Raw genomic sequence first — 24,727 nt, 5'->3', positions numbered from 1 at the left:
TGAGAATAGCTAAGTCATTTAAAATTCTTTGTACAATGTGGCTATTACTGTGCTCACTATTCTCCTGGTTTTGCTCATTTCATTTTTACATCAATAAATCTTTCCAGGTTTTTCTGAAATCACCTTGTATGTCCATTTCTTTAGCACCCACTCCTAATATTGATTGCAACTATAACTTGACTAATTTTTCAGCTCCAAGGCTACCAATTGTTATAATTCTACAACTTTCTCTTAGACCTCATTGTCCTTAACTTTTCTGTATCCTTTGATAGTGTCACAACCAATCCCTAAATGCCTTCTTTCCTTTTCCTTCTATAATTTTACTATTCCCTGGTTCTTCTTAAGTTTCCCTTATCACTCTTCAGTCACTTTTCAGGATAGATCATCATCCATCTCTTGTACCTTTTGTATTATATTACAAAACTCTCTGTTCTAGGGGCGGCTAGGTGGCACAGTGGATAGAGCACCGGCCCTGGAGTCAGGAGTACCTGAGCTCAAATCCGGCCTCAGACACTTAATAATTACCAAGCCGTGTGGCCTTGGACAAGCCACTTAACCCCATTGCCTTGCAAAAAAAACAACTAAAAAAACAAAACTCTCTGTTCTGGACTCTTTACTCTCTTTCTACTCTCTTAAACATCTCATCTACTTTCATAGATTTAAGAATCATCTTTCTGCAGATGACTCCCAAATCTATAAATCAACCCATAATTACCTTTTTTGATATCTAGTCCCATATTTCATTTATTTACCAGACACTTCCTCCTAAATGTCCTATAAGCATCTCAAATTCATTATTTATTAAATGGAACTCAGTAGTTTTCCTCTAAACTCATCCTTTACTGAAGACAAAAATACAAACTCCTCAGTATTTTATCTGTAGGATTTAAAGGCCTCTATCATCTGCTTGCTACCTAGCTCTTCAGCCTGATTTCATATTACTATCCTCCATACACTTTGTATTTATGAATCTGAACAACTACACCTACCCATGTTCTTTGCCTGCCTATAATTATTATGGAAAATTTACCCACTATCTGGTTTTATCTGTGATTAAAATTAGAACTATACACTTGGCAGTTTCTCTCCTTTTATGCCCTTTTCCCATGGTAATGCCAGTAGAAGATAAGATTTTGTTATAAAAGGACATTTACAGGTTGTTTTCAGTGTTGCATTGGATTTGACTTAACTTTCAAGGTGAGTGAAGGAAATCTTTTTCAGAGCTACTTTATTATGTGCATTCTTCAAAACAAAACAAAGTAGAACAATTGAAAAGTAATCAGGTGAATATGAATATTACAGTTTTTGTTATATTTCTCTCCAAGACTCAACTATGCATTTGACTTTATTTAGATGCTGCTAATTTGGACAATCTCACTGCTTTTGGGAACAGTGACAGGTAAGAAGCCATATTTATATCAGTGTTGGCCATGCAAGTCCTATAGATGTCTCAGTCTGTGAAATGGCTTGGAATTATTTCTTGTATGGAGACAGTCTGACATAAAAGATAGAAAACCAACCTCTGCATCAGGAGAACTTAGGTTTATGTGTCCAGATTTATATTAGCTGAAGGAATTCTGGGCAAATAGCTTGATCTCTGTCTTCTAGGTAACAATCTCAGACTAAGTTGCAGAGCAGGTGTTGATCTGCAGTGTTAAGGGAATTCCTCACAAGGATGCCCTTATACCCATGGAATCACAGGATGGCCAAAAAATGAATATTTTGTGCTATAGTATTCTAACTTCATATTTTGGCAACTTTGCAAACATTAAACATTTTCTCTTTGAGGGATCCCACTGACACTGTAAAGATAAAACCCCAAATTTTGCTAATCTCCGAATTTCTCTTGCTCATGGACTGAGCGCGCATCTCCTCCATCTTAAGGGTTCCTCAAGTCAAAGATTTTGTTGGGACCAAAGGATGAAAGTCTTTTCTTGGATGAAATTTCAACTTTCAAGTTAATACTCTACACTGATTCTATCTGGGAGCATCTTTGCCCCTCACATATTGTTTGACATTTGGATAGTGATTTACTTTTCAACACAATTCAACAAGCTTGTGCTGAATGCTAATTATGTACCATATGTGTAGAGCGGAAGGAAACAGTTAATTCATCTAAGGACTTAGAATAGAGTGAGGAAGATGAAGCATAAAAAATAACCATATGTAAGTGCAAAGGAAGGATCCAAGTAAAATCATTTGAGAAAATTGAGGTTGGGGAAATCACTTCCAGCTGGTGGAATTATGGAAGACTTTTTTGAAAAGTAGGTCTTGCTTGAGTTGGAACTTGAACGAAAGGATATGGGGAGAATAGAAGTATGAGCAAAGGAGAATTAAATCTCGATCTGGAAGGGAATTTATAAGCCATCTAGTCCAATCCCTTCCTTTTATAATTTCCTAAATGAGGTCCAGGGAACTTAGATTACTTTGCAAGGTCACATAGCTCAGACTAAGTATTTGAGTTTTTCTGACTCCAAGCTCAGCCTTCTACCCACTATATCCTTAACTATGTGAAGCAGATAACATGAGAGATGAGTAAATTCTAATTTGACTAATCATAAATGAAGAGAATTGATACTTATTAGAATTAGGTAAAACTATAAAGGAAGGATGGAATTGGATTCTAGAGAGTTTTTAAAATCAAGATAAGGACATTACACTCTATTATTTGACACTGATAGTCTTTGATAAGAGTCATGTTTGAAAGATTACATTATCAAGATTATAACAGAGAGAACAGAGAGACTGTAAGCAGGAAAACAGTAAAAATGATGAGACCTTTAAAACAGGAAAGCTGTAGTAGTAGCAGAAATGAAAGACAGATGTGAGAGATGTTAAAGAAATGTTAAAGAAATAGGGCTTGGCAACTGATTTGACTAAGAGAATGAAAGAGAAAGAAAATTTCAAACTGATTTTGGATTTTCCAGTTTCAGAAACTAAGAAGATGATGCTGCCATTAACAGAAATTGACAAGCTAAAAGAGGGGAAAGTTTTTTGGGGGAAGGGGTGAGTTCAGTTAGAAACATCTTGAATTTAAAGTATTGATCTGACTGGTGCTTTAGACAGTCAGAAATACATATTCTCTTACTTGATCCCCCAAACAACCCTATTAGGTATTATTAGCATTCCCATTTTGTAATAAGAAAACTGAAGTTCAGAGTTATGACTTTTCCAGAGTCATACAGTTAGTAATAAAATATAAATCACATTTACGTGTTACTTTATGTTTTTTGAGTAAATTGGCAGAACTGGAATTCAAATCAACTTCTTTAAAGTTTAAAACAAAGTTTAATCTATTATAACATTCTATCTTTAATTAAAAAGTATGAAATTTCTTTGAGACTAGGTCTCCTTATGTCTCCCAGGCTGGAAGTACAGAAGCTACTCACTGGCCTTGTCTAAGTGCCACTGATCAACATGGAAGCTTTGATCTATTTTGTTTCTGACCTGAGTCCTTCCCTGGGCAACCTGGTAGCCTCCTACTCCCAAGGACTCAACCTATCAAGTTTGAGTTCATTGCAACTTAGAACTTCTGAGCTCAAGAGATCCTTTGAGCTCAGCCTCTCAGGGAGCAGAGAATATGGTGGGGGTTACCACATCCATTGCTAAGATGCCTTAGTAGTATTTAGCAGAGTGTCTGTCATATTGTAGGTGCTTAATATATGCTTGTTGATTGATTGGTTAAGGTGAGACCCAGCACAGAAATGGGATCTTTAAAATGATTTGAAGATTCTTACCAGGACTAAAAGAAGAATGACGCAATCTTTAGTATTTTAAATACTGTGCCTTTAAAGAAAGAAGAACAAGGATATAACTCATGGATGTCCACCATTTAAAGGCTTTGAGGAGAGGAAAGTAAAATATAAATCATTACTTTAAAGTCTTCCTTCTGAGCAGCAGAGAACTCATAAGAACTGTCCTCTAGTTTAATTTATTCCTGAGATTTTCCTTTTTGGGTGATTATAGGCAGCGAAGTTTGTTTTCCAAGACTTGGATGCTTTACAGATGATAAACCATGGTCTGGCATTATAGAAAGACCCATTAAATTGCTTCCCTGGTCTCCAGAAGCTATCAGAACCCGTTTTCTTCTTTATACCAATGAAAACATTGACAACTTCCAAGTAAGTCTTGTTATTATTTTAAGATTTATTACTTGTGCATATTATTTAGAGGAAATAATAGGTTGTCTAGATTTCCTAGTCCCTCATAGAACATACACCAGAGAAGGCAGTTGGAGTCTTTGGGCACCTTTTAAAAACAGTAAGATCAAGTTTTTATTTTACTGTAAATTTTACAAGTCAAGTCATGTCAAGAAGTTTTTATTAAGTATAGACTGTGTACCAGGGCTAATTGCTAAGGAGACAAAGGGGGAAAAAAGTTAGTGCTCTCAAAGAGTTCAGAGTCTAATGGAGAAGACATCATGCAAACAAGTTGAAGATCTATATTTCATATTTAAGGGATTAATAATTATTTTCAATATAAAAGATAAGAACCAATTCCTTCTTCCACATCATATTTTTTTACTCAATCAAACTGTTTCCACTATTATATTTGGGTGCATTTCCTAAGTGATGTCAGAGTCCTGTGGTATTTACCAATGAGGTTAGGATTTGCAATAATGCGAGCGTAACTATGATAAAGATGCCTTTCCTCTCATGTAGAAAAAATCATATTTCAGAAAATAGAGAAGTTGAAATGCAATTTTCTTTCTTCTTAATACAGGAAATTGTTCCAGCAGATATAGAAACTATCAAAAACTCTAATTTCAAGAACAACAGAAAAACTAGATTTATTATACATGGATTCATTGACAAAGGTGAAGAAGATTGGCTGTCAAAAATGTGCAAGGTGGGATAATAACAATAGTAAATCTCACCCCTAATTCTCTTTCTATACAGGGCCCCCTCCTCACAGCAACACTGTTGAGGAGAAAATGACAAGTTTTAAAAATCTTCACTCTGTATATGAGAGAAACTGAGCAGTCAAATACTATCTCTTGTGCTAACAGGGCCAAAAAAAACAAACCCCGAAGCATCATGGGAAAAACATCAGATTTAGAATCCAAGGAGTTAGGTTCAAATTCTCCCTCTGGTACTTCTTACTTCTGATCTGATTATCAAATTGTAAGTGAAATAGCAAGCAAGGTCTTTTGTCTCCCTGAAAAAAACCGCTCTTTCCACTTTACCACATTGGCCCTGATTATACTCTTATGTTTCCACTGAAGATACTCTCAGTTTTTTTAAGGGTTTTCTTATTAGCCATGAATTCCCAAATGAAACACTTAACTCGGCATAGGACAAAAATGTTCCATCAGCTTTGTTTTCTGTTTATTGACTTCTCACTGAAAGGAAAAAGATGTTTATCTCCTCCATATATTTGATCTTTATTTCTCATTTCAATGTTTGAAACCTAGATATGATTGTTTCTCTCTAATCATAAAAATAATTAAGAAATTTTACCTCATAATCAAATATAGTCAGTTTCTAGAAGTTCTAGGTCCCAAACAAAATAATATTATTGTCACATGCATTAATTCACTCATCCATTCAGAAAGTGTATGCTGATGGCCTACTATATGTTGACAAGATCATTGACTTCTCCAAGACACTCAAACCAAATCAGTTATAGATTATACCCATTTCCAGAAGTGAACCTAATGGTGAATCTCTTCATTTAATTCATTTCCATGGATTATTCAATAGATATTATCAAGTACCTAATATGTATGGGGTACCATGATGCTTCCTGGCCATTTGTTATAATTTAATTCATTGAAGGACAATCTACAATGATCACGGAGATGTCAATTCCCTTATGGCAATGTACTAATTTTACAATTTTATACATGATGATACATTGGGTTTCCACAATAATTGAAAACCAGAGAGAAAATCTCTAGAACAATGAAGAAAAACCATTATAAAATCATTTTCCCTCCAAGTAAGGATTCCTACAAATAAATATCCTCAATTTTTTCTACTGTCATACACAAAATTTCCTATGATATGGTAGGAATTTTATGTGGAAAGAGCCCTGATTTGGAATTCTGATACTGATTTTAGCATTGCCTTTTCCAAGTCATTTGCTCAGTTTTTTAAAATGATATATGAGAGGGAACATGGAAATATGTAGTCAGAATTATTAGGTTCAAATTTCAATTTCTTATTAATTCTGTACTCTTGGGGCATTTTTGCTTCTCTGGACTTTGGTTTTTAATTGATAAAATCAAAGGATTAGAATAGATGACCTCAGATGCCTTTGGTTTTATTCTGAGATATTTGACTAGATGATTCAGGTTTGTGACAGCTGGGTGGTTCAGTGGATAATGCCTTGACTTTAGAGTTAGAATAATCTGAATTCAAATTCTAATTTAGGTTAGATAAACAAGTCACCTAACCTCTCTTAGCCTCAATTTCTTCACCTAAAAAATGAGGATGTGGTAAAGATAGAAATATATATATATATATATATATATATATATATATATATATATATATGCTATACAAATTCTAATTTTCTTTCAGCCCTATTATTCCTTGTGGAGTACTCTAATGGTTATAATTCTTACTTCCCCTTACATTCTCAAAGTATAGCAGTTCTTGGATTGAGGGAGCAAGACTACTAATGAAACAAATCTTAAGTGACTGTGTTCTAGACATCTGAAGTCAGGCATAGGAGGACTGAAAGACTGCCGAATAAATGTCTAGTATCCTCAAGGCTCAAAGTTCTCATCCAGGTTTTCTTTGGTTTGTCGTTTGAGAAAACAGAGCCTCAGACCTCTGCTGGTAGATCATGGTTCCCAGGAGTCAAGATATATTTCTTTTTCTCCTCCTCAATACCTCCCTCTTCAAGCATTCAACAAGGTTCAATTCAGTTCAACAAGTATTTACATGAATTGTCTGATTTCTCAGAAAGTCTAACTTTCTGAAGTTTTTGAAGAAAGCCAAGGAAGGGTAGGAGGCAAATGAATCCATGGCAAATTTGTTTGGGTGAGTAAGGGCCATAGCAGTGCCAAAAAACTATTACTCCTCATGGGGCAGTCCCCTAAACAGTCTTAACTCTTCCTCATACTGGATTTGGGATCTGGGAGAGAGAAGAAGCTGGTCTACAATACTATAGCCAGAGATAACTGCATCCTTTATTTCACTCCACCTCTCTCTAAGATATCAGCTCCCTGGAGGAAAACCCTATTTGTCCCCTGCTAGTTATGACTCTATTGGAAAGTAAACATGTCTCAAAGGACCAAAGGTTTGATCTACATATCAATGGGATGTATATTTCATGATAGAGTTGGATTTGTCCAAAATGCCTTTAGTTTCTTTGAAAGCTATGTATTGTAAAAGCAAACAGATTTTTTTTTTCAATTAGCAATTATAGTCTATAATCTCTAAAGTATCTGCTGGGGGAAATCTCTATACACAAAACAATTCCTTGCTCAATCCAATTGCCCAATAATAGCAACACATTGTATATAAAATATCTTGGAGTTTCTCATGATACAAATTTCTCCACATACTGTAATGGAATCCCTCAGTGGTATCCTAATTGAATTTCAGTTTTCAATAAGGTCAAACTAATGGTTAGAAATGTTAGTTAGGAATAGTTAGGAAAAAGAGTAGTAATTCAATATTGTACCACTCTATGATTTTTTACTGTTAATTGATCTATTTCTTCATCACTTTCAAGATCTTGAGCAGATCATATAGAAAATATAGTTCTTTATGTTAGTTAGGATTAGCACCCCCCCATTTTAAAATGAGGGTTATAACACTCCCTTGATGATTTAACTATTTTATTTCTGTTCTAGAATTTCTTTAAAGTGGAACAGGTCAACTGTATCTGTGTGGACTGGAAAAGGGGTTCCCGGACTGAATATACCCAAGCTTCACAAAATATTCGAGTTGTAGGGGCTGAAATAGCCTATTTTGTGGATGTCATTAAGGTAACTAGCTGTCTTCATTTTATCTCTTGCTCTTTAGCCATTATCCTCTGAGTGGTATGCTTATATAATTGCTGGAGGTAATCAACCTTTCTAAACAGGGTTTTAGGGAATTTTTCTTTTGATTGACCAAAGGGAACAGTATTTGAGGTTTTGTCTGAAAATAAGGATGAGGGCAACTCAGTGGATATATTTACTAGCCCTTGAGTCAAGAAGACTGAGTTCAAATCTGGCCTCAGATACTTACTGATTGTGTGACCCTGAGTCAGTCACTTAGCTTCTCTGTCTCAGTTTCCTCATCTATAAAGTATAATAACATCTATTTCCCTGGGTTGTTATGAGGATAAAATGAGACAGTATGTAAAGTACTTTGCAAACTTGAAAGCAGCATATGAATACTATTGTTGTTATTAATAATACAAACCTAGTTTTCCATTTTGACTGAATTGCCTAATCAGTTCAATTTTAAGAAAAAAAATCAAGCATCTAGTTTGATTTGGCCCCTGTCTCCAATCTCCTACGACTGATTTTTTACCAGTTGTTGAATGAATTTTGCTTTTTAAAACTACAGTGCCCAGACAGTTATCAAGGGTCAAATTATTTATGCATGTGTCAATAAAAGATTTGGGGAAATGTTGGGAAGCAGTGGGGCACAGTGGAAGATACTTGATTTAAGGTCTGAGGACCTGGGTTCCAATCCAAGCTCTACTACACAGCTACCTTATGTGAACCTGGGCTAGTCAATTTTCTGGGTCTCTATTTCTTAATATGGAAATGGTTGGACAAGATGACTTCCTAGGGCTCTTCCACCCCTAAATCAATGATCCTTTGATCTACTCCTTATCAACAAAAGCCATGAGAAATATCTTAGACTCCAACTGTAAATAACTGGATAATTTCTTCATAATCACTTCTTAATCCAAATCTTTGCTTTGGGAAACTCCTAATAATTCTACACCGTGAATTTAGTATCAAATCTTGTCATTTTCAATGACATGATGAAACAATCTTAATGTAGGTACAGAATAAAAGCTATAAATCATGAATATATTAATATTTGCCCCTCCTTGAAAAGTTATAAATATCATCATTTCTCTATTGAGGAGAAGTGAGGAAGTCACTCTCAATAAAGACTTTCAAGGAGTGTGTCATGAATGTGTCACTAATACCAACCTAGCCCTTTCTGAAGAATTTTTTTCTCATCAGAACGAGTTTGGATACTCCCTTGACGATGTCCACATCATTGGACATAGTCTGGGATCCCATGCTGCCGGAGAGGCTGGGAGAAGATCACATGGTCTCATTGGACGAATCACTGGTAGGATTAAAATGGTGAAGCCTGCAATATTGTGGTAACATTGCCATGATATAATTAAATCATGAGGATGAATATGTTAAGAACTTGGTTATCTTTTAATTGTTATGTAAAATATTAGACTGCTCCTTCATTTTTCCTGCCATGAGAATTATATAAGTAACATGTACATGTATGTATATAGATATAAAATTATGATTTTTTTGAAAAAGAGACTAGATCTGACTATACTTCCTGTCCTATGATAATTAGATCATTTTTATCTCACAAAGATATCCCTATCTTGATTACAGATGAAATTTTCGGGGGACATGAACTAAAAAATCTGTTTTAGACTTATCTTTTTCCTTCTTTTGTTCTCTCACATCATGGCTTTGCCAAATTTACTCGCAAAACTTTGGGATTCTCTGGAGAATCTGCAATTTGTACTTGTATTTTGATGTATTTATTTAGTAGGGATTTTTAGGGATAATTGTTTAAGGGAAAAAATTCCCATAGTAGGCTAAAAGTAACTTACCCTTCTATTTCTTTCAAACTTAAGTTCTATCCCTGTCCTTTATGAATTGAAATCTAGTGGTATATTCTGTGATATTTTTTCCTTTTATAGCACAGATGACATCAAAAGAGTCGATGATATTCTAAAGTAATAAGAAATTTAAACTATCTTTCATCATATCCATATCCATATAAGATTTTGGGGGCAAGTCATTTAACCTTCTTAAACCTTAGTTTCCTCACCTTCAGAATGGAGATAATAGTTGCTCAAATTATATATCTTAAATGAATGTTGTGAGGGAAATGTTTTATATACTCTCACGTACTACTTCATTGTAAACTATTATATTATTAACACATCAAATGAAATTCCATATATCTAAAGATATTTTCTAAAACATTTCTTGGGTGTACAACCTAGAACTGTGATTTCATTGATATAGAGAATTCTTGAATGTGAAAGTCCTTCCACCAATTCAGGTCAGCACTTTCTCTGTAAATTTATAGTCTTAAAGCATTGTCTAAAACATTGAGAGGTTAAGTTACTTGCCCAATGCTAAATATACAGTGCAATAGATCACACAAGGAAGGGAGGAAGGTTTTCCTGACTTGACAGCTAGCTCTTTATACACCATGTATTAGCTGCTACTTAATAATGTCTTACGTTATTTGAGATACAAGAATCTAACAAAAATATAACAATATTTCTTCCAGGGTTGGATCCTGCTGAGCCTTGTTTTGAAGGAACCCCAGAAGAAGTCCGATTGGATCCCAGTGATGCCAAGTTTGTTGATGTTATTCACACAGATGCTAGTCCTATCATCCCAAACATAGGTGAGCTCTTCCACTCTCATCCTGCAACTATGAACACCCAGAATAAAGGTTTTGGCAATGCATTCACACTTACTTAACACTTGTTTGAAAAACCATAGGTTTTGGAACGAGTCAACTTGTAGGACATCTGGATTTCTTCCCAAATGGAGGAGAGCAGATGCCTGGATGTCAGAAGAATGCCCTTTCTCAGATTGTAGATATAAATGGAATCTGGGAAGGTAAATCATTCAATATATATAACAAAAGTTACTTATAAAATGTGTATTGTTATCTTACCAAAGTTGTGGACATGTTTTTACAAAACCTTGCCTTATTACTCTGTAAAGTTATATATTTAAAGTCTGTTCCATAGTACTCTATTGTTGCATAAGATCTCCCTCCTAAGGTGGGGTTAGGTAGTTATGAAAGTATATGGATTTGTGAAAGATTTTCATTGGGTCAGTTCAGTTTATCCTTTAATAAATTACAGATATCTAAATATATTAATTATGCCTCAAAATAAATTATCCCCTCAAAATAAATGACCCCCTCATTTTGAGAACCAGAGTTGTTTATTGACTGGAGCTGATCTCAGAATTAGGGAGATCTTGGTTGAATCCTGCTTCTGAAGTATAGATTTTATGATGCTAGGCAAGTCATTGCACCTGTTGGTAGTCCAGTTTTCTCTCTAAATCGAAGAGTATATCAATCTCTATTAGTAGAGGAAATTCTCTTCCAGGAGTTCCCTATAGTGATGAAATGACAAACCTGTTATGACATTACTTGGTAATGCCTGAAAATATCAAAAACCATAAATTATACATAATTATAAAAATTATACATAAATTATAAAAAAGTGTGACATGTCCTTAAAATTTGACCCTGAGTTAGGAAGTCTATGACTTATTTAAATATCATAAATTTCAAATAACAATTTTGGATCCAAAAAATAATACAGTGTTCATTCTGTGTGATCCCATCTAATTTCACAGGAACTCGTGATTTTGTGGCATGTAATCATCTGCGAAGTTACAAGTATTATTCGGATAGCATCCTCAACCCAGATGGCTTTTCTGGATTCCCTTGTGCTTCCTACAAAGTTTTTGAGGCAGTAAGTTATTGCTTACCCTAAGCATCAACATAGCATGCTGGAAAGGACACTTGGGTTCTAAGTTCATATAAGTAGGGTTCCATTTCTACCTCTGGCACACCTTAACTTGATCTTAGGCAGGTAGCTAAATTCAATGTTCTGAAAAGATGCCAATCTGCAATGATAGAGGGAATTTCCTTACCATGAGCTTCCTTATAAATAAAATCACATATTAAGAACGAGGATAAAAAAGGTATTCCTATACATAGAATCAAAGACTTGGAAAAACATGGGCCATGAGAAATCATTTAATGCAAATTATACTCGAAAGCAATATTTTTTACCACATGTCTGATAAAGAATCATCATCAGCCCATTGCGCTATTGGGTAGTTGTACTTGTTAGTAATTTTTCTTAATGAAGCCTCTTTCCTCTTCTACTCATGATTCCTGATTGTGTCCACTAGGGATCTATAGAACATTTCTGAATTCTTTCTCTTTACAATTCTTGAGATAACTTTAAAATGACTCCTGTTTCTCTTCTTCTCTAGAATAAGAATCCTTTGTTCCTTGAGAACGAGTAGGAGTCTATCCAAGTATCCTATTCCCCCAGATCTTTGGAGAGTAAGTCATAACATGTTGATACAGTGGAATCAGAAATTAGATGATCTTGGTTCTGGTTCTATTCTGCCACTGTGACTTACAGCATTAGCTCTAGGGCTTCATTTTCTTTCCCTAGAAAAGGAAGAAAGTGGACCATATTTCTTTAAGACCCTTTTATCTCTAGCATTTATTATTTCAAATTGTTTTCCACACATACTATATGTTCAATGTTGCTACAAGATGTTTCTACTTTAAGTCACGTAAACATAATTTTAATCACGCAATGATCATTAGCATTTTTCAAAGGAAAGCTGGAAATTTTCATTTTGGATAAAGTTTTCTAATGATTGCCACATCCTTCCCTTCCCTGATAGGCATTGATTAAATATTTGTTTTATTTAAGGTCATTTTTAGAAACTCTCTTTGGAGGCTATTTTTGAAAAGAAATAAGTATAAAGAAATCTAAGCTAATGCCTGTCTGACACAAAATTGAAAAATGTAATTAAAATCAGAAAGGTCAGGTGGCTGGCTAAGTTGCTCAGTGGATAGAGCACCTGCCCTGGAGTCAGGAGTACTTGAGTTCAAATCCGATCTCAGACACTAATAATTACCTAGCTATGTGGCCTTGGGCAAGTCACTTAACCCCATTGCCTTGCCAAAAAACCTAAAAAAAATCAGAAAGGTTTTTATATATATAATCTAGACATTCTGATAACAAAGTGAAATTTTCAATTTTGCCTAGTGCTGTGGCTATAAACAAAATTTTATATTTATAAATGGATGTAAAACATTCATTCAAGTATCTGGTGCAGCATCATTGTGTTGTGATCGTAAATCCTCAATGTTAAGTTCACCCATTTACCTTTAAAAACTAGCCTTTCTTTAGTTCATACAAATGTTAGTTTTAAAATTGATCAATGATAAATTCCATTTAAGAAGTAAAAAGATGATCTCAGGTTCTAGCTGCTAGTTATGTCACAATAGACACAGCACTGAATTGGTGTTAGAAACACCTGAGCTTGAATTCTGACTCAGAAATCTACAAAAGATATGACTCTGAGAAACTAAATTAATCTCTCTCAGCCTCAGTTTCCTCATTTGTAAAATGAGGAAAACTTTATAAGTTGTGTTATGAGGACCAAAGGAAGTAACATGTGTAAATGCTTAAAATACTTTGCAGAATTTTCATGATAGACAAATGTCATTTATGATTTTGGGTGGGGGAAGGTAAGGGCACATTCCATTGTTGGGTTATGGTAGAATTTATTCAAATTTGTTAAAAACTCAATTTAAGCTACCACTTCAATAAACATTTATTATATTATGCAGATTTAGTTTGGAGAACAAGGTAAGTCCTCCATATATTTTTAGATATAATTTTTTTTCAACTATAAAGATACCAGAATTGTATTTGCTTTTTTAAATATTTGAAATTAAGCATTTGAATGGATGGGGTGAGGGTATGGAGGTAAAATCTGGAAAGATAGCATGTTCTCATTAACCATTTCTTTTTTTCCCCCTCAGAATAAATGTTTCCCTTGTCCATCTGGAGGATGTCCACAGATGGGCCACTATGCTGACAAATATGCTGGTAAAACACTATCATCAGGACAGGTCTTTTATCTCAATACTGGGGATGCCAGTAATTTTGCTCGTAAGTCTCCATTTGAATGTCCTCATTTTCAAAGCTCTGTGAAATTGTTATTACCTATTGAAAAGACTTCCTTTAGTACATTCAGAAAAAGCAAGGGAATGACCATATTCAGAAGATGACTACTGGATACTGATGACCAATTTAGAGGTGGTAGTAGATTTTACTTGAACTGAGAAATATGGATGATTCCACTACATAGTTCCAACTGTTAATTGTGTTGGAAGTAGAGATTGTAGAGATTGACCTCTGTTTTGAGGTTTGGAAACAGATTCCCAAATATCCAGGAGTTTCACAAAATAAAATTTCCTAGATTTTGTAAATTATGTTATTGAGACATGTCCTTGGCATCCTTAAACATATTCACATTTTTGGATGTTAAAAAACAACAGTTGGACAGTCAGGGTTGCTTTTTAAATTTTTTATACTGCTTATCAAAAAATTGCTGAAAGATAAACTCCATTAGATATAACAACACCTTATTTGTAGCTAAAATGATATAAAAGATCTGAAAAATCACAACTTTACTTCCCCTAGCAAGTTTGTAGTATTGTGTTAGACAAACCATGTTGAGATAATGTAGCAGAATATGTGTAATGAGAATCTTGGAGTAAGGAAGACCTAGGCTCAAATCCTTCTGATCCTTCCAAGTTGTGTGACTCTAGATAAATTCTTTAATCTCTCTAAGTTTCTTCAATAGGAAAATGATGGTATTAGACAGGATCATCTCTAAAGTCCCTTCCTGCTCTGAATTTATGATATAAAATGATATTATATAGTTCTGTCTGCTAGCTACTTTTATTAACATGTAACCTTTGTCAAATAATTTATACTTCCAAAGCCTTGACTTTCTCATCTATAATATGGGGGTTATCTAAGGTTTTTTGTGTATGGGAGGGGAAAATACTCCATAAGCTGTCAAGCAACGTAATAGTGTCCTCTAAGTTCGTGAAGTAATCATAAACAAAAAATTTCTTGATATAAAATTCATAAATTTGAAAAAATTTCAAATTAAATCTGAGAATTAATTTAATGAAAATATTAATTATAGACTATTTAAAAAGAAATCATATTTTAAGAAAGCAGAATTCCCCAAGTCAATCATAAAAATATAGCAATAAATAAAAAGTAAGGAGCAGGTGTACTTTGAGCAAGATCATAGCTGACTGAGTGCTGAAGTTAGACTTGGAAGACCTGTGTTCAAAATCTGACTCTGAAGCTACCTAGATGTGAACATGGTCAAGTCATCTAACGTCTCTATATTTTGCTTTCTTCTTCTGTAAAATGGGGATATGAATAGCATTTAACTCACAGTATCTTGAGTATCAAAATATATGGTATTTATCATATATATTATATAATAAATATATGATACATATAATATTTATATACAAAGTACTTTGCAAAATTTAAAGGGTATATAATATTAGCTCTTATCATTGCTATTATTTAAGCTGAGTGGATCAGAGTAGAAGTTCAAAGGTTTCTTCCACCTTTAATATTGTACAGTTAAATAAAAGTTGGGTAACATAATATAATTTGAAACATGAAGTAATAGTCAATGCCTGGACTCAGAAAACCCTAATGATTTTAGTTTGAATACATTTTATTAGTAAGAAGTGAAAAACTTCAAATATAGAAATTATTTAAAACTTTGAATCTAATAAGAATCATACATACTATAATTGAGTTATACAATATTGTACATTAGTACCATATAAATTCCTTACTGAAATTCCCATTTCTTTCTATTTATATTTAATGTGTTTATTTCTTCACATTTCTATTTCTATCTTTCTCTTTAGGTTGGAGGTATAAAGTAACTGTCACATTGTCTGGAACTAAAGTTAGTGGGAAAGTAGTAGTTTCTTTGTTTGGAAGTAATGGAAATAGCAAGCAATATGAAGTTGTCAAGTGAGTTCAATCTTATCATACTTTTTAAATGTTAGAATGATTATTTAATAAAATGTGTTTTGCCAAGTTATGTTTATATTTTCATTTCTTTGTACATATACATTTTATAAAGTTAATCATAAGACTTCCTTTTGCATTTTGCATACTGAAATTGACTTCAGAATCTGGATTCTAACTTTGGTACCTTAATATTTAGTGGGCAAATAATTTATTCTTATTTCATAAGAGGATTTTTTGTTCTTGTTGCCAGGTGTTTAATGTATAATAAGTAAACAATTATGCTGCCAACACAACAGATGGAAGAAAGAGATTTAATGAGGTTATCACTTATTAGACTGTAGGAGAAAGTTGTGACCAAAACATGTTAAAATACTATGAGGCATTTGGGGCATAAATTACAACTATTTTTTGCATTTTTTAATACACTGGAAAGAGAATTTAATTAGAAAATATTCAAGATGTGTAGATTTTGTAAACGTATGTGTAAAGATTCCTGTATTTGAATTTGTTATATTCTTCTCTTCCAAGGGGGACCCTAAAACCAGGTGATACACATTCCAATCAGTTTGATTCAGATTTCAATGTTGGAACAGTTCAAAGAGTTAAATTTCTTTGGAATAACAATATAATCAATCCAACTCTGCCCAGAGTAGGAGCGTCCATGATCACCATAGAAACTTCAGATGGAAAAATGTAAGTATTTTTATTGTGAACCAAGAGAGATATGAAATACTGAAGAGACACATTTGTAATATGCTTGCCCAGAAAATCTACTTTGAGAAAGACTTGTTTCAATAGCCTTCACATATTATCTTTAGTTTATATATAAAATATTTCGTAAGACAATAGTTTACTTTAGGAAAATTAAACTTTCTAAGATGTGTTCATTGTTATCATGTCATTCAATAAAAGTTTATGAAGAGGTTAGAGTTTGATGCTGAGATTCAACTAAAATGAAATTCCAATTATTTGAGTGTGTTTCTATCTAATATACTTCAAAAGAAGAAAGAATCACAGACTTTAGAGAGAGAAGAAACCTTAGAAATCATCTAATCCCAGTCCCTCATTGATCAGAAAACTGAGACTCAGAGAAATGAATGAATTTAACAAATTTCATATGATGAATAAACATTTAATTGGTGCCAGGAAAACATTAAGTTAAGGGAAACAATATCATAGAGGATGGTTAGATCCATTGAACAAGTGGACTTTGGACTGAATAATATTGTAGTACAATTACACCATGTTATTTAAGAGTTTTCTTGCAATTCACCAATTCTGGTATTGCAAAATGACCATAACTGAATTAATGTTGTGTGGCAAGTGACTGATTTATAAGGAAAATCATTTAATGGTCAAGTACCAATTTCTTCTTTCATTCTTTCTGGGCCAAGATAATCCTTATCCATACATTTTTTGAAATATCTAATACAATTCAAGTACTCCTAATGAACTGAAATATAAGAAAAGCTAAAATTTAGTAGAAAAAACAGAAGGAAGAAAGTAATTATTCTATCCTGAACTGATTTCTTGTGTTACTTCATAAATTTATTTAACAGTTAGAAAATACTTACAGAGTAACCATTAAATGCTAGATAAAGTGCTAGAAGGGAATACAAGGATAAATCAAAGCTTCTTGAAGATTGTTTCTTATCTTTGTTTTTCCAATATTAAGCAAAAAGTTACATAATGAATGTTTAATAAATGTTGATTTAATTGTTAAATTGAATTGAGCATTCTAATGGCCCTCACAGAGCAGAAACTTCAAGGAATATGCATGCTAAAATTAAATTTCCCCATTGATGTTCCACAGAATCCTAATGTTAAGCACTCAAATGTACATAAGTATATAATACTATGACAGTATTTTGAGCAATATTTTCCTCTTTAGAACATTAATTCCAAAATTATGTATCAAAAGCTCTTGTTACTTTAGCTATTTTTCCTTGCAAAAATAGGTTTGTTTTTACTTTTCTTTAAAATTTCCTTGACATTCCTGTATTTACAGGGGAATTCGATGCCCCTAGGTTTCCTTGAATAGCAACTAGTATAATATCTAACAAGTAGCAGGTACAACATACATGCCTGATTTTTTAAAATTAATTGATTATGGGTTCTGACAATATCTTTAAAGTCTATCAATGTTGTGCTCAAATTAGTTTCTGAAATGCCATATTAAATGGTTGGTAGTGTTTAAAAATATACAAAGTCCATTGTCAGGCTTCTGGACTTTGTACTTCTTGAAGTTACTTGGAAGGTCCTTAGTTGGATGCATCTGAGGCAAAATTTAAAATTCAGCCACAATGGTAGTTTTGATTCAGGTGCCCCTCTTCTCTTTCCATTTTACTTTCTTTCCAGATAGAGTACAAGAGAAGTTGTAACATCAGTAAAATAATCATTTATATTTATATTTTAAGATATATAGTGAATACTTTATATACACTGTTTAAAAAAGCATTTTTTGAGTACCTGCTATAAAAAAATTCTCAAAGGAGGCAAAATCTTTTCTACATGTGACCTTAAAGGAGTTACTGAATTTCTAGGTCTTATGTTGCTCCTAGGGGGTAGCTATGTGGCAGAGTGAATAATAAGTGTTGGGTCTGGAGTCAGGAAGACATGAAATCTGGCCTCTGATACTTACTGATTGTGTGACCTTAAGCAAATCACTCATTTGTCTAAGATTCTTCATCTGTACAGTAAGGATAATAACAGTCACCTACCTTCCAAGATTGTTGTGAGAATTAAATGGGATAATTGTAAATTGTTTAGCACAGTAATAAAGAACATATTAAGAATAGAAAATATTAAGTATTATATAAATGTTAGTTGAAATAGTAGCAGTAGTAGTAATAGTAGCAGCAGCAGCAGCAGTACTAATAGAGTAATCAGAAGTAGTAATAGTAGTATAGTAGAAGAGTAATAGGAATAACAGTAGCAGTAGCAACAGTAGCAGCAGTAGTAGTAGTAATAGGAGAAAAATCAATAGTAATAGTGGTATAATTCATAGTAGTATAATCCATGGTAGTAGTGTAATAATATAGTGGCAGTAGAGAAATAGCAATAATAGTAACAGTAGCATCAGTAGTAGTAGTAGTATAATAGGAGTAGAGCTATAGAAGTAACAATCACAGTAGCAGTAGCAGTAGTAGTAGTAGTAACAGTAGTAGCAGCAGCAGTAGCAGTAGCAGAAATAGTAGTAGTGATATAATCAGTAGTTGTAGTAGTAGTAGTAGTAGTAGTAGTATAATAGTAGTAGAGTAGTGGTAGAGTAATAGGAGTAACAATCACAGTAGCTGTAGCAGCAGCAGCAACAGTAGCAGCAGCAGTAGCTCTAGCCATAGCAGCAGTTGAGTTGTAGTAGTAGTAGTAATAGTAGCAGTAGTAGTAGTAGTAGTTGTAGTAGTAGTAGTAGTAAGTAGTATCAGTAGTAGTGGTAGGATAATAGTAGTTGTAGTAGTAGTAGAGTAATAGTAGTAGCAGGACTAGTATTAGTAGCAAAATGAAAGTAGTAAAATATATTCAATACATTCAAGCAAGTATTTATTAAATGTCAACTGTGTATAAGTCACTTTCCCTGACCTCATTGTGGTCTATTATTGTCTCTTCCAGCTTTCATTCTTATGATAAAGGGACTTAGACTAATAAAGGAGATATAACTTAACCAAATTACTAAAATAAAATAATACATTATTAAGAGAGATAAAATACTATGAGATAGCTCCAAATATATATGTATATATGCATATATATGTGTGTGTGTGTGTGTGTGTGTGTGTGTGTTTGTGTGTATAAAGCTAATAAAATAATTATAGTTAATAGTCTATTTTTTCCCCTGCAGGTATAATTTCTGTAGCAAAGAAACTGTAAGAGAAGATACTCTGCTAACTCTCAATGCTTGTTAAAACCATGTTAAAGTGAAATCATTCTTTCCTGTGGTAATAAAAGGCAAATGTAAAGTAATTCATTGTATTCATTCATTATTAATATCTACCTTACTTTCAAAGCAGTTTTTAGTGAGGAAATTGGGGGGTTGTTCTACAACTATACCTGAACATTTATTGAATTTCACAAATTATCTACTGGTATTTCACTTAAACAGTGATTCTGCATATCACCATTTATCACCATGGATCAGTGATCATTATTCATTTGAGAAATTTTTATTTTTTTATTTTTCCAATTTTATTTTGAAGTTTTGAGGTCCGAATTCTATCCTTTCTTCCATCCCACACTTTCCCACTCCCTGAGATGATAAGCAGTCAGATATAGATTATACATATACAATTATATAAAACATTTCCACATTAGTCATTTTATTGCAAGAAGACTGGAACAAACGAAAAAATGAAAGAAAGAGTGAAAAATAGCATGCCTCAATTTGTATACAATCAATAGTTCTTTATCTGGAGGAGAATAATTTGCTTCATCATTAGTCCCTTGGGATTTTCTTGAATCATTGTTTTCCTGAGAATAGCTAAATCATTTATAATTCTTTCAGGGTCAGTGCTCTATATTGCCTTCCCAAGCTCTCTTAATTTGCTTTTAGTATCATCTTTTATATATATAAATTAAGTACCTATTTTGAGTTTATCTAGGTATATGGTGGAAGATGTTCATCTATACATAGTTTCTGCCATGCTGCTTCCAGTTTACTATCTTTCTCTGTTCAGATTGATTGCAAAATAGAGGTGATTTCTGCACATTCTAGACTTACATTTTTAGAGAGAGAGAAAAAGAGATGAACATTTTTTCTGTTGTTTTTGCTAATTTCACCATCTTTTCACCAATTCATCTAATTTCTTGGAGAAGATTACATTTAAAGAGATAAACAATATGATTGATATGAAACCATATAAAGGGTCAAGGAATATGCTAGACAAGGACCTATTTGATAATTATCCCAGTGAGTATGTCATGGATTACTATTTTGAAATATATTGATGGTAGATTAAATTCTATACATGTACACACATTAATGCACATACCTATAATTTCCTTCTACTTCTCATTTTCAAATAAAGTATTAAGTTCCAGATATCAAGAGATAAGCAAAATTCAAACAATGCCAATGCAGTTTGTTGATTCAATATTTCAGTTTTCATCTTTTCTTTAATTAGCAAGTGAGTAAATTAAACAATAATTATATTTGATGGGTCACAAAGCACTTTGATCAATACATGAAGAAGAATGTTTTACATGATTTTATTGCACTCTTTCTGAACTATGGCTGTCCTCCATGCCTGGAATGTTTGCTTTCTTCATCTTTGACTACTACCTTTCCTAAATTCTTTAAGACTTAATTCATAGCTCATTTTCCATCATCTCCCCACAATCCTAGTCCTTTACTTTGAAGATGATATTCCATTTATACTCTAAATATGTTATGTGTACAAAGCTGTTTGAATGTAGTTTTCCCTATTAGAAAGTCGGGGAGGCTAGATGGCACAGTGGATAGAGCACCAGACCTGGAGTCAGGAGGACCTGAATTCAAATTCGGACTCAGAAATTTAATAGTTACCTAGCTGTGTGGCCTTGGGCAAGCCACTTAACCCCATTGCCTTGCAAAAAAAAAAAAAAAGTTGAAACCCTTTGAGGTCAAGGATCATATTTTCACTTTTCTTTGTATCTGTATCACATAGCACAGTTCCTTCACATAAACATACATCCATTCATACTCATCTATCTATCCAGCCATATTATTTATGCAATATAAATATATATACATGTGTGTATGTGTGTAAGTGTGTGTATTCATCATATAAAAATTCAGCCTACCTAAAATGAGCCAATTCATTTACGTGGGAATTTAGTACTTGTTCATGGGCACAGACAATGCCTATTCAAATAAAGAGGACTAAGAAAAACTGAAGATAATTAAAAAAGTAACTTTTACTCAAAAATGAATTTAAAATAATCTCTATTTTGAACTTAAAGTTGTAATGAGAAATTTAATTATTTTAAGTCATTGTTAAGTATTTTAAAAATTAATCCAACTATTTTTGAACTCTAATTTTGAGCTTTATGAAATATTCCTTTGAAATTATATATATTATATATTTTATATAATATATGTACATATAATATATGTATATAATATTCAAGTATATAAAATATATAATATAATATATATGTAATTTCAAAGGAACATATACACACACATATAGCACTTCATTGGTTAAAAAATTTTAAATTTTTCTCTGCTTATATGTAGAAAAAGGCTTGATGCTTCTTAACATGCACTAGTATTGCATTCATTAAAGGTTACAGGAAGATAGATTAAAAATTAATTGGAAACTAAATATTTTAATCCTGAAGAATAAGTAAGAGAAAGAATAGATTACAGTCAATAATTTCATTGAAGAGGATGACAACAATTTGACTACATGCCAGAATTTAATTTATTGGATGTGGCCAAAACAGTATTTAAAGGAAATTTCATTTCTTTATATGCTCATATCAACAAAATGGCAAAAGATTAGATCAATGAATTGGGCTCTAAAAATTAATCTAGAAAAAGAACAAGTTGGGGGAGGCTAGGTCGCACAGTGGGTAGAACAGCTGCCTTGGAGTCAGGAGGACATGAGTTCAAATATGACCTCAGACACTTAATAATTACCTAGCTTTGTGGCCTTGGGCAAGCCACTTAACACCATTGCATTGCAAAAAAAGAAAAAAGAAAAGAGAAAAGAAAAAGAAAAATTAAAAAAATCCCCAATTAAGTATCAAATTGGAAATCCTGAAAACCAAAGGTGAGATTAATAAAATTGAAAGGAAAAAACAAACTTCCACTAAATGTTGTAGCCCAGGTAGCTACTCATCATGACCAACTCCTACATCTACTTCTGGTCTATATGATCCAAAAAGAAGCAGATAAAACGTGTACAATCCAGTAAGAAGGCTATTTAGTTTTATTTAGAACAAAAATGTATTAATATAACTATATTCAATATTCTAATATTTTTCAAAATTGAGAGAAAACAGGCTTAAAATATTATGATTTTATTATTGAAAATAATTTGTAAATGTTATCAAAATGAAAAACTAAAGAGGTAAGCAGCCAAAGATTTTTTCCCCCTAGCATTATATATAATTGTAAAAACAAACAAAAAGCCCTTTTGGTAGTAAATGAAATGTCCAATAATAGAGGGATGTCTGTTTAAATTGTAGTGCATCCTTATATAAGGTATTGCAATTCTATAATGACATTAAAGTGACAGGTATTAGGAATCTGTAAAAGTCTTTTATTGAGTTATTTGAAGAAGAAAAAAAGTAGAACCAAAAGAATACATTAATGATTAGCAAATATGAGAAAAATCTAAGGAGAACAAATGAATGTTATCTTCATAAGGATTTGAAATAAGTGACTTAAAAGCTTTTATGACACATTAGATGTTGAAATTAATTCATGTAATCATAAATAGGTACATGGTTACTTAGCAAGATCAGTGCAACCATTTTTATATCTTTAGTTAAATATTTATTTTGTGTTATATCTTTATGTAAACACATATTTATATATAGTGTTACATATATACAGATATATATATATATATATATATATATATATATATATATATATATATATACACATGTATTGTGTTATGTCTTTATAAATCTGGAAATTGGAAGAGGAACTAAACTTGCAATTTCAGTGAATAAAGAAATTTCCAAGCAAAGAATCTGTTTATACTACTGTATATTGATACCTTCTCTGAAACTTATCATCTGATAAAGTTGTCTAGATCACTGAGAAATCAAATGACTTGCCTAATGTCATTTAATTTTGAGTCCAGAGCTCTTGGATTCAAAGTTTGTTCTCTATTCACCATGAAAAATTGCTATACAAATCTTGCTGTCCTAATCATAAAGTAAAAATTTTATCAGAAATTTTGACCTGTAGTTCTAATGACCAAGAAATAATATGGAGACCAGGAATTATTCGATTATTGTACATAAACATTATCCAGTTTGGAATGCTTTACTGAAATCTATATGATTGGGATCACTTCTATATTGGTAATGTTGAAGTAAATCACAATATGGTGATAAGTAGGATGAAGGATCTGATATATTCTGCATTTCTCATTAAATCTCCAAAAAAACCCCCACAAAAGGTGAAGCTTGGTGATAAAGTGGATAGAGTACTATCCCTGGAGTCAGGAATGAGTTCAAATCCAGCCTCAGACACTCAATACTTACTTAGCTGTCTGACCTCGGGCAAGTCACTTAGCCCTATTTCCTTGCAAAAACAAAAACGCAGAATTATGTATCAGAAATAGTGTATTTATAGATGAATCCATAGGATAAAAGAGTACATATCCTGAGAAGACTTATGAATTAACAATAGAAAATACCAATCCCTATCATCCTCCCTTAGCATCTCTCTCCCTCGACAGGTTCTATGCCCTGGATGGACACATAAATCAAATCATAATTATAAGCTAATGCTTTGGTACACACTTAGGGATTTCCCTCCTTCTACGAAGACTACTTCAGTTCACCTTGAGTCAGTCCCTGACCTCACCCTATTGTAATAAGTAATAGACATTGATTCTTCCCAGGAAGAAAAGGAAGAAAAATGGAACCTTGAGAGGAGGTCAATCCAATTTTCTTCTACCCACAATAGCTTCTAAAGAAAGGCACACTTAGGATCTAAAGATTATGGCAAAAACACTGCTACCCTAAAAACAACCCTGAAAATCCTGAAAAAGAGACAGGTACTGATTCCACCTAGCCAGGGAATTAAAGAACTCAGGAAACTGGACAAGGAAGTTTGTATGTATAGGTAGACCAGAATGATAAAGGACTGAAATTCATGTGGGATCAGTTTTTTCTCTTCAGAAGTTCTTGGAGCAGGGATTTCAGTCTATGAGAAATAAATTACTCAGTGACTAGTGAAGTAAACAGA

General features: G+C 32.9%; 1 protein-coding gene across 1 annotated transcript; it reads left to right on the top strand.

Annotated features, from left to right (window-relative positions):
* Window positions 1-1,353: 1,353 nt before the first annotated feature.
* LOC141519970 (pancreatic triacylglycerol lipase-like) lies at window positions 1,354-19,721 on the top strand. The gene is made up of 12 exons (XM_074231902.1): window positions 1,354-1,399; window positions 3,967-4,121; window positions 4,723-4,848; window positions 7,808-7,942; window positions 9,146-9,257; window positions 10,464-10,583; window positions 10,682-10,801; window positions 11,555-11,673; window positions 13,779-13,908; window positions 15,711-15,819; window positions 16,348-16,512; window positions 19,658-19,721. Exons 1-12 carry the CDS (start codon window positions 1,354-1,356, stop codon window positions 19,719-19,721), a joined length of 1,401 nt encoding a protein of 466 aa, XP_074088003.1.
* Window positions 19,722-24,727: the final 5,006 nt, after the last annotated feature.

The sequence above is a fragment of the Macrotis lagotis genome, chromosome 4 (assembly GCF_037893015.1).
Source record: "Macrotis lagotis isolate mMagLag1 chromosome 4, bilby.v1.9.chrom.fasta, whole genome shotgun sequence".
NCBI lineage: Eukaryota > Metazoa > Chordata > Mammalia > Peramelemorphia > Peramelidae > Macrotis > Macrotis lagotis.
Note: the sequence above shows the minus strand (reverse complement) of the source record. Positions and strands in the feature narration are given on the sequence as shown.